At 42.8% G+C, this 15,345-nt stretch overlaps 1 protein-coding gene across 1 annotated transcript in view; it reads left to right on the plus strand.

The window, feature by feature from the left end:
- Nucleotides 1–15,055, plus strand: part of CAPN9 (calpain 9) — a gene marked incomplete at its 5' end in the record, with an annotated part of 22,647 nt that extends 7,592 nt beyond the window's left edge. Inside the window, 12 exons of the mRNA XM_010137883.1 lie at nucleotides 2,787–2,947; nucleotides 3,629–3,786; nucleotides 4,446–4,654; nucleotides 5,352–5,388; nucleotides 6,789–6,869; nucleotides 7,356–7,413; nucleotides 7,992–8,056; nucleotides 10,454–10,522; nucleotides 11,950–12,028; nucleotides 12,683–12,799; nucleotides 13,854–13,912; nucleotides 14,733–15,055. Coding sequence (XP_010136185.1) covers nucleotides 2,787–2,947; nucleotides 3,629–3,786; nucleotides 4,446–4,654; nucleotides 5,352–5,388; nucleotides 6,789–6,869; nucleotides 7,356–7,413; nucleotides 7,992–8,056; nucleotides 10,454–10,522; nucleotides 11,950–12,028; nucleotides 12,683–12,799; nucleotides 13,854–13,912; nucleotides 14,733–14,759 — 1,120 coding nt within the window. The remainder of the gene's footprint in view (nucleotides 1–2,786; nucleotides 2,948–3,628; nucleotides 3,787–4,445; nucleotides 4,655–5,351; nucleotides 5,389–6,788; nucleotides 6,870–7,355; nucleotides 7,414–7,991; nucleotides 8,057–10,453; nucleotides 10,523–11,949; nucleotides 12,029–12,682; nucleotides 12,800–13,853; nucleotides 13,913–14,732) is intronic.
- Nucleotides 15,056–15,345: the final 290 nt, after the last annotated feature.

The raw sequence follows: 15,345 nt of genomic DNA on the forward strand, positions 1-15,345 counted from the left end.
TGCTTCTGCAGCTGGTCTATTCACCACTCTTGGTGGTGACTTGGCTTGCCTCCCTTAGTCTTTTTGAGGTGCTTTGAAACATGCTGCTAGAAATAGTAAGTATCAAAGCAATTAGGTCCTCAAGATTTCAAAACATGTTCTCTGTGACATGCATTATCTTTGGGCTTAGTGAATAACATAAGGTACAATGGGATGCTTCTCTTTGTTGACCCCAACCAGTTTCTACTGAAGCACACTTAACAGTGAGTTTAAGTGAGTGAGCTCTTTATACGTCATTTCTTAATCTGTCTGGAAGCTGAAAGGGAGCCCAGGAAACTTGCTATGCATTCATGCATTCATATGTAACTGTGCTACAGGTTTTGGAACTAGCTGATTTCATGTGCTGACTGCACACAAAGCAATGGTCATTTATCCTATACTGGCTCATTTCTGTTAAACGAAAAAGAAGAAGAGAAAGAAGAAATATGGCTGTTTATTATCAGGTATTGTGATAGATTTCATCCTAGGTGGAACAGGAAGGCTAGGAGGAAGGGTAGTGCAGCAAGGGAAATTTATATAAAAACTAGGGAACATTTAAAGCAAGATAAGTGTCATATAATTAGTGTCTTCAATCAATGCAGCAGAAGGGCTATCAATGCAATCAATGCAGAAGGGTTGCAGAGGGCTAAGGCAACCAAGGTGTGAAACATGGTCTGATAAGACATTTTGTCCCTTTTGTTCTTTGGACTTGTGAGGACTGAAGAAAATCTTCATGGCAACATGCTGAGGGCTTGCTGACCTCATTAAATATCCCAAAGATATTTTGGTTACATATTAGCAGTTCAGATTGGCCTCGTCCAGATGCTTCTACTAGATGTGAAGAAGACACTCTGCTGTTGGCTACGAAATCAGCTTCTCACTTACCCTTGTCCCTTCCTTCCTAAAATAAGGTCAGAGTTTTCTCTTTCCTTCACCATTGCAAATCCAGGACAGCCCTTGGGAAGTCAGAGCAAGTGTTTACCTCTTAGGAGGCAAATCCAATCCATGAGGTGCAATACCTTCATCTACTTTGTAGCACGTTTCCAAAGAGCCCCAAATAGTCCAGGGTGGCCAAGAAACTGAGCCGCTTAGAGGCAGATTTTGCTCTGCTACCCCTGCTCTAGTGTACTGAGCATCAATGTGAGAATCAGCAGTGACTAGAGCTAGCAATACATGGGAACAGCCAACAAGAAAGAAGACAGAGCTCAGGAAAGAAAATCTTGCTGTTTCTTCCCACACTGAAAACAAGTTGTAAAATGGCCCATAGCAAGCGTAAACTAATACCACCACAGACATCTATTTCTTATGCAGCAGAAAAATAGAGCTAGCTGTGTTTGGCGAGGTACACTGAGGGCTAGCTGGGTCCTGCCTGCCGCTGTCACAGACAAGCATGAGGTCTTGGAGAGCATTTGCTCTCCTGCTACTCCATTTTGTTGTTAGGCATCAGCCACGGGAGAAGAAGGATAGTTACAGAAGCTTGTGTTAGGGACAAGATAAATTTCAGTACATTATATCTATGTTTCATGCAGAGCGTCTCTCTTATAGAGAGCCACCTAGAGCAGAGGACACATCTAGATGCTAAATTGCCCTCAGAAAGGCCTAATACCTCCCCCGTATACTAGAACTAGAACTAGAGAGAAGTTCTCTACCAAGGCTTCCCTCAGCCTTTGAGAATACAGTCATTCTGTACTTCCAGTGCCCACCATGCAAGCTTCTGTCTCTTGGAAAGTTTCTCTGCTGTGTTCTTTTTGCCCAGGACTGCACACCGTGCCCAGGGTGCCTGGCTCTAGCTGCCCCTCCTCTTGGCTGTTTGATCAGTCCTGAACACCAGGCTCCTTGGCCAGCAGCACTTTTGGTAGCTTTTTTGCCCTTTAACTTGCTAGGTAAAATCACACGACTTACCTACTTCTCAGCACACTGAGCAGGCTAGTTTCAACCAGCCCAACCTAGCAGCTTAAAAATTTCTGTATTGCGGCATTTGCTTCCACCTTTCCATGGCCATGTAAATGTGTCCACCTTGGGTATAAGACACATGTAGCACAATCTACACAACACAGTAGCAGTCAGCAGTGTGTCTACCACCTTCAAGGCCAGGCTGGAGCCACTACTCAAGTCCAAACACATGTATCTCTTGCTTGGTATATGTTTTTGCTGGGACAAGGTCCCAGGCACCCATAAAGGAGAAGCTGGGTAACTTGAAGCCTAGGCACCTTAGCAGAGGCCCAAATGTGGCTTTAACTGCAGACAGGCTAATCATGCCATGGCTTGGCTAATCCATCACCATATACCCCTTGCAGCGCTGTCATGCAGCCGGTGTTGAGCGCACAGCTGGTTTGTAGGCAGACTTGGCTCCTGCACAGATGCCTGCCATCCTTTGGTTGACTCTTCAGCAATATGGATGCAACCATTAAGGCCAGGATGGTGTTGGTGAAATAACTCTTTCCACCACAGGTTTTGTGCCAGTGTCACTTCTTTGCTTCTTATGCTCAGCTGTAACTGAATAAAATCAACAGTTATAGTGTAAAAAGAAAGGTGTCAGATATGTCAGAATAAGAAGCAGACAATAAGGTTTCTTGTGTTTTACAGCACAGTGAGTGAGAGCTAGCTTCTCCCCTGTTCTACATTGGCATATCTCCACAGTCACTGAAACTGTTCGGATCCGCACAAGCTGGTGATCTGGCCCTGGAACTCTGGGAAGTAAGCACTCCTGTTGGACATCCTTCACTGAAGTGAATGACTGCCTGTTCCTTTACATGTCTTTTGCTCAGGATGAAATTTGAAGACTTCAGACTGCATTTTGATAAAGTTGAGATCTGCAACCTGACTCCAGATGCCCTGGAAGACAGCACTGCCCACAAGTGGGAGGTGATCATCCACCAAGGAAGCTGGGTCCGGGGATCCACTGCAGGAGGATGTAGAAATTATCTAGGTAAATAGATACTACTTTGAAAATGAGAAGCAGGCACCAAAGTCTTTAGCCACCTCTCCTGTTACCCCATAGTTAGAACTGTGGGTGCAGGCCAAGCCAGCTGAGTCTCAGCTAGGAGGAACCAGCCAAAGGGACAAATGTTCATATGGTCACACTTGAGACTTGGCTGTAAAAGAACTACTTTCTTTAATCTCAAGTTTGTTGGATCTGATATGCCTCTCATTTACATTTGGATGAGCAGAAGCAGCTCTAAATAAGTCACTTAAACTGCAGCAGTACATGTAAAATGAGACAAAAATACAACTCAGCCAGCGTGTTTATGTAGCTCTGAAGTAGCATCATGAATCTGAACGGTGTTTTCTCCAGACTCCCACCAGCACTATGGGATCATTGTAGCTATGTACTTTTAACAAAATCCCATCTGACAACTTTATTTAAACCATGGTAACTTAATAAATATCAGGTCTAAAGCCCTGTCTGCAACGAGTTCCATGAAGGACTTTGGGATTTGGCTTATTTTCTGCAGAGCTTAGTGGAAAGAGGCATAGCAGCTAATGGAAAAAATAAATTTGAGCAAAACCTCAGCTTAATTTTCCTTTTTGTCTTCTATTTTTTAGTAGTAGTAGTGGTGGTATTATTATTCTGCTGCAAGAAACTCTCTGGTGTTCTTTACATTGGCAGAGACTTTCTGGACAAATCCACAAATCAAGCTACATTTGACAGAGAAAGACGATGGACAAGATGACTGTACATTCATAGCAGCACTGATGCAAAAGAATCGCCGTAAACTCAAGAAGCTTGGCGCTGAAATGCTAACCATCGGTTACTCTATTTATGAGGTATTCTGTTGCTTTTATAGCACAGTAGCAGCACTAGCAGTATTACCATCTTTCTCTGGGTTTGTAACCCTGTCATCACGTATTTTTAGGGCTCTTGCTCTTAAAATAATCTTCTCAGTTGCATCAAGCCCCATGGAGAATTTTGGTGTGGTTGGGATGGAGTCCTCTCTGAGGACGAGTTAGGAGTCCCTACGGGGCCATGGGCTCCCAGGATAGACTCCTTGACCCCTTGATTCTGTCATTCCTGGCTGGCTCCCAGAAAGGGGATGCTGCTTCTTATGATCCTCTTGTGACACATCACACACTGGGCCTCCTGTCCCTGAGTGAGTTTGAGATCGGTAAATCTGTTGTCAGTGCCCTGTGACACTCCACCTGAGATGGTGATATTTAATGGCAGGGAATATTTAAGCAGGGAGGCAATGTCCCAGAGTTCTCTTAGCCTGCCTTCTGGGTGAGAAAGGACCACTGGTAATGGATCCTTGCTGTAAGCCGGAGGCTAGGTTGTTGTGAGCACCTCAGTGAAAGAAATGAGAGTTAGCGTCACAGCCACGGGACAGGCTTGTGACAGACAGAGTTTGGCTCTGTGGTTGGGAAAGGGACAAGTACGGCTCCTAGCACACCCCAGCCCAGTGCAGTGCTACCTTTATTTCCTTTCCTAGAGCCCTGGCATGGATGGACATCTGGGCAAAGAATTCTTCAGATACCACCCCTCCAAGGCCAGAAGCAAAACCTACATCAATTTAAGGGAAGTATCTAACCGATTCAAGCTGCCACCAGGCGATTACATTGTTGTTCCAACCACATTTGAGCCGCACCAGGAGGCAGATTTCTGCCTGAGGATTTTCTCTGAAAAGAAAGCCATCACTGAGTAAGTCAGCAGTGAGCTCCAAGCCCTCCAGTGCTTGCCTGCGCATGGGGCCACTGGCTGCCAGGCGTGTCTGCTTGTCAGGCAGCCAGCCCTACAGCAGAGCCCTGGTGTGGAAAGCTCCTGATGGTGGTGGGGGTGGGGGTGTTTGGTTTTTGGTTCGGTTTTAGGGTTTTTGTGTTTTGGTTTTTTTTTTTGCATTTGCCCATTTTTGCTAAACCTAACTTTTTTTGGACAGGAGCTTAGGGGGTGGGGAAATAGGACTTGCTATGGTGAATCTGTTGGAAGCTTGACGAGGAAGAGCTGCTAGCTCATACTGTTCAGGAGTCAGTGAATGCAGTAGTGTTGGTTTCCTATTTGTTTCTTCCCAAAGATTGTCCAAATGACAATTTTATATTAAAAAAGGGCGTTGAAGAAAAACTGTGTACACAATGAATAAAGAATGAGCTGAATTCTTCAGCAGACAGCATGCACAGCTGTGCCTTCCCCGAGTCCTGCTTAAAATCCGGGCGTTTAGGGGCTTATACCAAAATTTAAACAGCGCAAAAATCCAATTGTCTGATGAATTTTATCTAAACTTAACCTGTTCAGTAAAAAAGGCAGTTTTATCATTCACCTCTGGAAAACATAATAAGCAAGCTTTCACCCCTAGCAGATGTCGAATATCTTTAGATTCTGAATAAGGTTTTGTTTTCTCCAGGGATCTAGATGAAAATGTTGCCATTGATCTCCCTGAGGTAAGTCTACAGAGTTAAAATAGCAAGAGAATAGCTGAGCAGAAGCTGGCACACACTGCTTTTACTGTTCTTGGCTAAAACGCGTTCATTTCTCAGCAATGTTACACAATTGCCAGCTTTGTGTATGTGACCAACACAGTCAGTTCTGCTGAATATGGTAAAAGAGATGTACCAATCAAAATCACGATCCTTATGTTTCTGCAGTCAGCGTTAGTCAGGACCAGAAGCAGGTATCAGCCACCATGGGTACGCTGAAAGCATACCTGTTTGCACTTGGGAGGCACATCGTCATTTACATCTTCTAAGATTTTATTTATTATGAAAAAATAAGAAGCAAGAGAGCGTCCACAGACCTACATTTATTGTGCATACAATACCTTTATTTTACTTATCAGTATCCACAAGGCTTGGGAGAGAATGCCTAATACATGCATGTGCTTACTGAAATGATTAATTGGTTTTGTTTCTGAATAGCCTGTTCTGCCTGCTAGGCATTAATTGCAGTTGAGTCTGAGTCAGCTCCTGTTTAAGTGTATCCCTGCAAATAAGCCTTAATTCTGGTGTGCCTTCCCATGGAAACAAGCTAAGCCAAGATCTCCTGTGTCCCTCTTCAGTAAAACTCTCCTCTGGGGACCAGCTAACAAGGGCATCTCTGTTTCTGGGATCACAAGGCCATGTGCAGTAGAGAAGTAAATCTATTCACCTGTCCCAGTATCATTAAGGGACTGCATCCAAACGAGCAGAAAGAAGTAATGAGCATACACGTAGTCAAAAAAAAAAAAAATTGTTAGTGGGCAAGCAGTGTCACCAGGGTCACTCTGGTAACAACACTAAATGTGCCCAAGAACTCCTCTCTGTTCACATGGTTACGCAGCTGTAGCAGTGGCTCTACACTATTGCATCTCTCTGCTCATCAGTGTATACTGAAGCCTGGACACTACACCCCTGTGACTGCACTGCAGCCCTCAGCTGGCAGCCAGCTGAAAGGGCTTCCAGGCTCAGGATGGTGCTGGGTGATGTGCTACAGTGCAGCCACCTCTGAGTGGTCCCCTCAAGAAGGGCAAGAAGTCCCTGGATAATGCCACTGGAAAGAGCTCAGTAGAGATGTGGACCGGGGAAGCAGAGTGGTGCAGGGGTGGGATGAGAGGAGAGGTGTTTTCCAGGATGACTGTTCTTAGTTTTGACGTAGCCAAGGCAAGGGCACACTACACAACTGCCCAGGCAACGGCAAAGGAAATGAGGGGTTAGACTCCCGTTAGGCAGCTAGATGGTGGGGAGGTCTCAGGTCTAGCAACGCTGAGAAGCATATATACCCTTATTTTAAGATGTACTATGGTCCCCTGATGCACAGAGGGGCTATGTGCAGGAGAAATGTCATGTTTGTGTGGTTGATGTTGCAGCCTCTAATCCCAACCCCAAGCCCACAAGAATTTGAAGAAGAAAAGCTGTTCCGGGCACTGTTTGAGCAGATTTCAGCAAAGGTGAGTGCAAAACCCTTGTGGATGATAACAAGATGTAGAAAGAGGTGAGACACTTCTGCTCCCACCCAGGGCCAGGTGAAGTGAAAATGATGTATTTTGGGAGAAGTACGCTCAGTTGTAGTGTGTTGTTTGGGCACCAGATGTCTCCATGCCTTATGTCTAGATGAAGAAGGGTGCAGTCCCTGGTAAGCGAGCAGGAGGACCAAAGGTAGAACTCAGGCTCTGAGGGACCCTGTTTCAGTGTCCAGCTGCAGTTTATTTTTCTTTGAATCAATGGCTTCTGCTTGAGATCTCCTTCAGACAGCCTTAAGGCACAGCAGCACTCCTGTATTTTTCAGCCTTTTCCAGGTTTTGTATAGTTTTCTATTCCTGAGTTGCAATAAAGTACAGATGGGTGATGTTTGTGTTTTCTGAGGGTTTTGGTATGTCTGATTACAGAAACACTGAAGTAACAGATGCTGCACTTTTTTTTTTTTTTTACTTTAGGACATGGAGGTAGCTGCAGAAGAACTGAAATATGTTCTGAATGCTGTATTAAAAAAAAGTAAGTGCTGATAATCTCTAAGTTAGAGGCTCTAAAGAACTTTATAAAAGCTGCCATTAAATTCACTTACAGATAGAATAATAAAAGCTGTGTTATGACTCCTACCTGGTGTCCTCCAGCCAGCTGGGGCAGAGCCAGGAAAACGTCTGGTCCACGATCTAACCACGAGCTTGCGCTGCCTCCAGCATGATCCATGTCAGCTCATTGAGGCCAGCTCTTCATCGGGTTACTGCTCTGCTGTGGAGAGACCGGCACTGGGCTGGGACTTGAAAGACCTGGTGCGGTTCATGACCCTGCTACAGGCCCTTTGTACAATGGGAAATCTGTTTCAATATGAACCTCTTCTCCTGATTTATGAAACAAGGAAGTATTTCTTGTCTTGTCTTCAGTAAATAGCTCTTCTGTCTGGACTGTCACTTCTCTATAGAGATGGCTGTCTTCATCTTCCAGAGCACAGATCCTCCCACAGCAAGTACTAAGAGACAGCTATCTCTGCCTTTGAAACCCAATTTTCTACTTTCAGTTAATAAAAGGCAGATTTGCCCAATTACTTCTTTCTTATTTTTGTCCTTTTTCAGCAAAGAACATAAAATTCAAGAACTTAAGTCTCATTTCATGCCGAAATATCATTTCTCTTATGGATGTATCCTTTTGAATAAGTGCTTGTAAGGCTAAAGGAGTATTGAATGTGATTGTCCATAGCATTACCTGTCAGAGTTATCAGAGATGGATGTGGTAATGTCATGGCAGAACACTACCCAAAAAAAAAAAAAAAAAAAAAAAAAAAAAAAAAAAAAAAAAAAAAAAAAAAAAAAAAAAGGGAAAGTTGTAACTTGATCTTTATTTTAGAAATTTAGATTTAGGAGCTTCAAGACAGACCATTTTCTACTGTGGGCTTAGAGGTAGATGCTTTAATGCTGAGCACTTTTAAAAGTAAATCTCAAATTTCTTCTGTATAGAACAGTGCATTTTTCAAGCCGTGTTTTGTTTGGAAAAGGCTCAGAAGAGATAACTCAAGAAAAGTCTGTCTTCTGGAGGTTTAATTCACTTGCATGCAAGTTATGGGTCAGAGATTAAGGATCAGCAGGGTGCTGAAAATTGGTATCATCAAAGATGTGGGGGCTTTGACAATCAGACTAAAATCTGGAAAATCTGTTCTTTTAGCTAGATCTTGGTACTCCAGGAAGCAGACTTGCGGGTGAGCATTGTTTGTCCAAATTCAGGCATTTGTGGTGTAGACGTCTACATCTAAGCTAGCTTTTTAGACTTGTTTTGTAGATAGTGAAAAGAATGGTGTAGTTATGTTTGTTCTGGGTGCACCTAGTTGTGAGGAATGCTAAATGACTGCTCAGATATTAGGTTAAATGGATCACAGCCTGGTACTTCCCCGCCAGATACTTCCTTTGCAATGTCCTTGTGCCTCTTGAGTTTGCTTAGCATGGCTTCTGCTCAGGTAGAGCTGTTTTTTGCAGTATGCTTTCCTGATAGATGATTTTATTACCTGTGAGACAAAATACATACAGTCCTAACCAAGCAAGTTTCTAACGTTTTGTTTATGTCTTGCTTGCTCAGCTGAGAAGTTCTTGTTGTGTGCTTTTGTTGCTCCTCCAGTCTATGACAGAGGTAACATCCTCTCAAACATTTCTAACAGAAAACCAAAACGGACAAAATTTTATCTTGTTCAAGCTATGCCCATAATGTTAAAATTCAGTGCAGATCAGTCACTGTGCATATGCAATGAGAAACAGAGGACCAGTCCTATGTTTCCTCCCTTAAAAACAAAGCTTCAGTAGGGAGCTGGTCCATGGTCACATCTCACGGTGTTGGGACAGAGCCAAGGTCTGCCGTTGACCCAGAGGCATCGCAACAGTCCTAATTTCACTATTTAGGATATAACTAAGTAGTTTCCATGAATTGCAATGCTTCCAAACAAACATCTGCATACTTTTGAATAAATGGGGAGACATCGCTTCCTCTGCTTTGGAAACAGAGGAAGGAGAAGGAACAGAGACTCACCCATCCCACTCTGGACATGGTATTTGGAGCACAATGGAGGAGCAAAATGATATAAATGCAAACCCAAGTCAATGCTGGCAGAGTCCCCTCCATGTGATGTGCCACCATATTTCCTGGCTACAGTCACCATACAGTGGCATGGAGCAGGGCCAGAGTTCTGCATGACTGCAGAAAGAACCTGAGTGGATAAAAAGACTTTTTGCAGGAGTGTTAATGTCCTCAGGATCTGCCCTCAATAATGTCACCAGTGTAGGTTCTTAAATAATGGCAGGCATTAGCTAGACCCCACTTGGCACGTTTTGACCTTTGTGAATGGTTGCTGAGCTAGTGTCCCTCTGAGCAAGGGCTTTGTCCTGGCGAGTAAGATGTAAAGGGGAAGGGGAATGGGCCTATTCCTTATTTAGCATTTCAGAGCAAGTGCACCCTCCTGCAAATGAGCTGCGCTTGCGCAACATCAGTAACTCAGTAAAAAAAGTATGAAGACCCTCACGTTTCAGGAAGGGGGAAAGCCAGGCAGACCTAATCACTGCCTCTCAAAATCGCTATACAGACAGTTTTTTCAGACCACAAGTTTTTGACAGCCTCACCCCACAGCTCCCATTTATTTTTGGTTGAGCCGTTGCAACAGAGCCTGGTCTCTAGATAAAGTACTGAATAGCACGTTGGTTGACTAACTACTTCAAGTACAGTAGCAATTTGTTTTAATCAGGTAATTTAATTCTCTGGATCATTTATATCCCATTTACATCCAAAACTGTTCCTGTCTTAGAACAATCTGTCTTTCTTTCTCGTGTGGAGCCTGCATTTCTCAGCTGTGTTTTTATATCACATAATGTTCCCTGAGAATCACAGCCACAGCCATGACTGTAACAGGGCTGCACTTCATGAGAAATCCCAGCATCGGTTTCAACGGCACCATAGGCTTTTCAGGCAACATTTTCTGCTTAAAGGAACAGCGCCAATAAATTCAGCCAGAATTTGGACCTTTACGTAACAAATGATTTTTCTTAATTCAGATTACCAGACCAGTGGCAACGGAAAACTGGAATTTAGTGAGTTCAAAGTTTTCTGGGAAAAATTGAAGAAATGGATAGTAGGTGACATTATTCAATGTATTTGGTTTTTGTTTCATTAGCTCTTTCCTGAATAATATATAAATAACTTAAGTCAATTATGCATGCTCAGACAAAAATGGAGACAGGAGTGTTTACAAGCCACAGATTTTAACTTAAAACAAATGTTTTAAAAGTATGGGGGCTTGTTTTGGACAGTCAAAGACATTCTTAGCTTTCCATGATGCTAAACCACAATGGTTTTTGGGAAATAACAGAGATTTTTGTAAGCAAATCAACTACATTTGGGATACAGAATGCAACAGGAGCTAATAAACAAACCAATCAAAATGAAACTTAAGAAGTTTCCATTACTACTGTTGAACAGAAGAAGAAAGTGATGATGATTCATGACTAGTAGGAAACAATCATTTCCCAAGCAACTGCATTTCCATTATTGATCTCTCAGGAGCCAGCTGTACTAAAGTCTGGGAAAGTGCTGATTCCAATTTTAAACACGTTTCTCTGCCACTGTATATGGCAGTAAGAATAAGCAGGCTTGCAGAATCAGACCACAGACTGAATATTCAAACAAGGACTTCATAATTGCTTCCTCATGGTCATTAATAGTTTGTTCTGAATTCATGCTTCACCCAGGCATGCAAAGAATGCCGTTCTCTGCTTCTCATCTAGCCCATCAGAAAAGGCAAACACTTTTTCTGAGTACTAATGCCACATCTCTTTTAACAAAGGACACATTGTTTTTTAACAAGGGGGCTTGAGAAATCCTTGTATCCTGCAGGAAGGTTTGCACGTATATTTGCTGGAAAATTTTAGGCTGAATGTGACGACAGTTCTAAATAACTCATATTCCAAGGGAGAGTCGTGTTTGCCATCTCATCTGGAATTTAACTCCAGCTTAATAATTATTTGATATTGATGTAAAAATTCAGACCGTTTGTGCCAGTTCTCTTGGTTATACCATGAATGTGGCTGGTTAGAACTTTCATATCTAGAAGCAAATGAGTAAGCGACAATCTCAATTTTATGTTAAATAATTTTTCTCTAACCTTAAGAATTACAGAGAAAAACATAAAGAGATTAAGAGAATTTGTCAGTTAAGTTAAAGAACAATATGTCTTTCCCAGATAAAGTAAAAACATTTTTTACTAAAAAACTTTTTAAAAAATCATAGAATTTTTTATTAAGACCAACTCTATTTTTGAATGCTTGGTTTTGGCGGTACTTGTTCAAGTTTCACAACAACCTATTTGTATGACCAAGAGATCTGGGACCCAGATTTGCTTCTAAGTTACAAAATCAGACTGGATCTAGACCAAAGTCTTACCAGCTTTTTTTAAGTTCTTATGCTATGCAGTTAGCGATAAACACCTTACCTTTCTATGCCGTATCTCTGCTCCCTTTCATATGCAAATACTGGATTTTCCATGTCCTTCTTTCATAACAGAATATCTTTCTTCAGTTTGACTTTGATAAGTCTGGCTCCATGTCCTCCTATGAACTTCGCAGTGCTCTTAAAGCTGCAGGTAAGACAAGTAGTGCATTTTATCTGGGAATGCCGCTGGGCAGATCAGTTGTAGGTGAAGAGAGCTGCAATTACATAGGCCAGGTGCCCCTGAAAAGAAAAAGGAGGTCTAAACCCCAGAGAGGACTTGGGCACCACCCCAGGGTGGATGTTGAGTGGACTAATTTTGCTCCAGATGTCTCCAATCCTTCAGGGTAGTTAGAGCAATTTTTACATTTTTATTGAGCTCTGTTAAACTCAACAGAGTTGAGTGCATGGTTAGACCCTAAACAAACCACTTCAGAGTCCATCTCCACTCAAGTATTGGAGTAACAGTGAGTAAGCTCTTTGTCACGAAGAGCATTTGTATTTCATCAGAAATTACTTCTATTAAAACACCTAGAAATCCCTCCAAATTTTAGGAGACAGAATTGTCCCTTATCCATCAAAAAGTGCATGGACTAAAAACTGCAGTGACTGCAAAATTTTCTGTTCAGAGTTGCTATCTATTGCAAGCTTAAAAAACTTTGTGGTCAGCTCGCTTTCCGGACAGATGTGTGCCACAGAGTATCCTGCCATTAACTGGTTTTTAAGTTTCGTGAGAAGAGGTGTGCAAATTCCCCCCTGGCCTATGAGGTTGCTCACTTTTTCTGTGTGTGTGTGTGTCTTTGGGAAGGATACCAACTCAACAACTTCCTGCTGCAGCTGATTGTTCTCCGATACTCTGATGAACAGTTCCAGATTGAATTTGATGATTTTCTGAACTGCTTAATTCGCTTGGAGAATGCAAGTCGTGAGTATCTTCTTCCTCTGGAATTTCTTCCTCTTTGAAAAAAAAAAAAAGTTCCACTGCTGGCTGTCGTTGAGAATATTGCACAATATCTGAGATCAAGTGTGTGTACATGGATAACAGAAAAGAGCTGTGTTTAGCATTTGCTTTTAGGATGGTTTTTCTCCTGTAAAGTGAAAAATGTTCTGCTGTTAATGGAAAAATTTCCCCATGTGAATAGAGCCTGTTTCATAAACTCTGCAGCAATGTAGAAGGCATGTGAAGAATGCTGGCAAAGTCTATGTTACAGCCTTTCTTGTGGCTCACCCAGGAGCTTAATTTGGCATCACAGAAGTTCAAGGTTCAAATGTTGCTTGTGCCTCATGCAAAGAGATAATTGGCATGCACTTGGGCAGGTATCTCCTTTTGCGTAAGTTGTCTACTTTTGGCTGAAGATATGGTTCCATGTATATCGAGACACCCTAGGTCTCAGTTCATTTGTGAGGAGGACCACCCTCATTCCAGAGAAGCAGCAGCAGAGATAGGTAAGACAGCTGCATAAATGCTGAAGTGGTCATTAGTGTGGCTCCAAATTCAAATCAAATGCAACTCACTATATGAGAAGTGAAATCAACTTTATTGAGAGATTTTTTGTTTGTTTGTTTTGTTCTTCTCTTTACTTTCTGGTTTGACCTGCAGCAATAGAAGTATTAAACTACTGAGAGAGATATATATTAAATACTGAGAGAGATATGTATTAAATAAGAAATGTAAATTGCTCAGCTTAATTTTGGAGTATCATCCAAATCGGACTCTTTAGAACATCCAGGACAACCTTTTCTAGTCAAGTCCTGAAGTAAGACTTGCACAAAGGCCCTAAATCAGCAAGACATTTCCTCTTGCAAGGAGTTCATTTTGTCAGAGCAGCTTACCACCACCAAGGAATCCTAAGCGAGCCACCTTTGCACCAGGCCCTCCCTCTCCTTGGCGTAGCCACGCATTGCTGTGGGATGGGGAGCTCATGTATGAATATGAATGAGGTGCATTTATAGCACCGCTGTCCTGTTTTTCATTTCAGGAGTATTCCAAGCACTGAGTGTGAAAAACAATGAGTTCATTAACCTGAATATAGGCGAGGTATGAGCGCAGCTTTATAAACACTGACAAAATGATGGGGCTTCTCTAGAGCTTTGTCCTCTTGTAAGAACCAGTGTATTTCTGCATGACACTTCAGGTGACATCTGTGTCTGTGGGAGTTCGGGGGACATCTGCCATAGGTTTCAGCAGGGCTGGGATTTTACAGCACACAAACTGATTACATCTTCTTTGTGCTATTTCCTTCTTTCCTTGCCCTGGGCTTATTGACAGCTTCCCATCCCCCTTTCTAGATTCTCTGCTTTTTTCTTCATCTGGTGCCAGCTCTCAGTGGGGAGAGGGGAAGCAGCAGATGGGGGCGGAGTGTCTTTCACTCTCCTTGGATCCCCCAGGAGTTCAGATCAGTCTCTCCTGTGCATGTCCGTCATCTGCTTCGGACAATGCTTAGCACAAGTGTCTTATTGTCTTGTGGTCTCTTTGTCTCCCTGTTGCATGTGGCCTGTCTCTCATTTTATACAAAGCTCTCTGGGACAAGGCACAATGAATTCTGTGGCGGGACAGATGTGGGTCTCTGTGTGGACTGCAGGGATGCAAACAAAATCACTGCCGTTATCGGCACCTAGTACTTGGCATGTAGTACTGCCTCCTTCCCTCCACACACAGAAGTAAATGCTGGCTGAAGTCTTTCTGTAACGACAGGACGTAAAAGCCTAGTGAGCAAAGGTCCTTTTCCCTCCATGGGGTCAATTCAGAGCAAGACACTGCTTTTGAACATCTGTCTTTCATCTGTGGAAAGGGAGGCGGGGGGGAGAGAAGGGCCTGAAATAATTTGTTGTAAAGTTTGTCTTTCTTCCAATATTAGTTTATCAACCTGGCAATGAATATCTGAAGAAGCCTGACTTGGATGCTGAGAGTTTCTTGCGACATTGCTGCCAAGACTTCTGCTCCAACAGCATGCCGAGGTCCCCTTCACATGCAAACTTTACCAAGAGATTTTGTGTGAAGAAGCATGCATACTGCCCACCCTTTCTGGTCTCCAGCCCTCTTGATGAGTTCAACAGTCAGATCACATTTTGTTTTTATTTTCGGTAAAGCCTGGTACTGGATTTGTTACTGTGAGATGTATTTGGATGGGACACACATGCCTCTCATGCAGACTGAAACTGACGTCCCTGAGTGACCACAGGTTGTCTTGAAATAGGATTGTACTTCTTTTCAGCATAGGTCAGACTACAGCGGTTAAAAGTCTTCAATGCTGCTTGCTACAGAATACTCTGAGGTGCTTTTGAAAATACAAGGTTGCATAGAACTTCATTCAATTTGGAATTTATTTCCAGGCATGCTGTATGGCTACATAACAAGTCCTTTGTCGTAGCCACATGAATTGCAGTCTGGTGGACTGCAAACAAAGGAAGACCAGGGAATGTATGACTGAAAATTCGTCCTTGAATATTTACAACAGAGGTCCCTGGTCC

Source organism: Buceros rhinoceros, unplaced genomic scaffold, assembly GCF_000710305.1.
Source record: "Buceros rhinoceros silvestris isolate BGI_N320 unplaced genomic scaffold, ASM71030v1 scaffold1866, whole genome shotgun sequence".
In the NCBI taxonomy this organism is placed as follows: Eukaryota; Metazoa; Chordata; class Aves; order Bucerotiformes; family Bucerotidae; genus Buceros; species Buceros rhinoceros.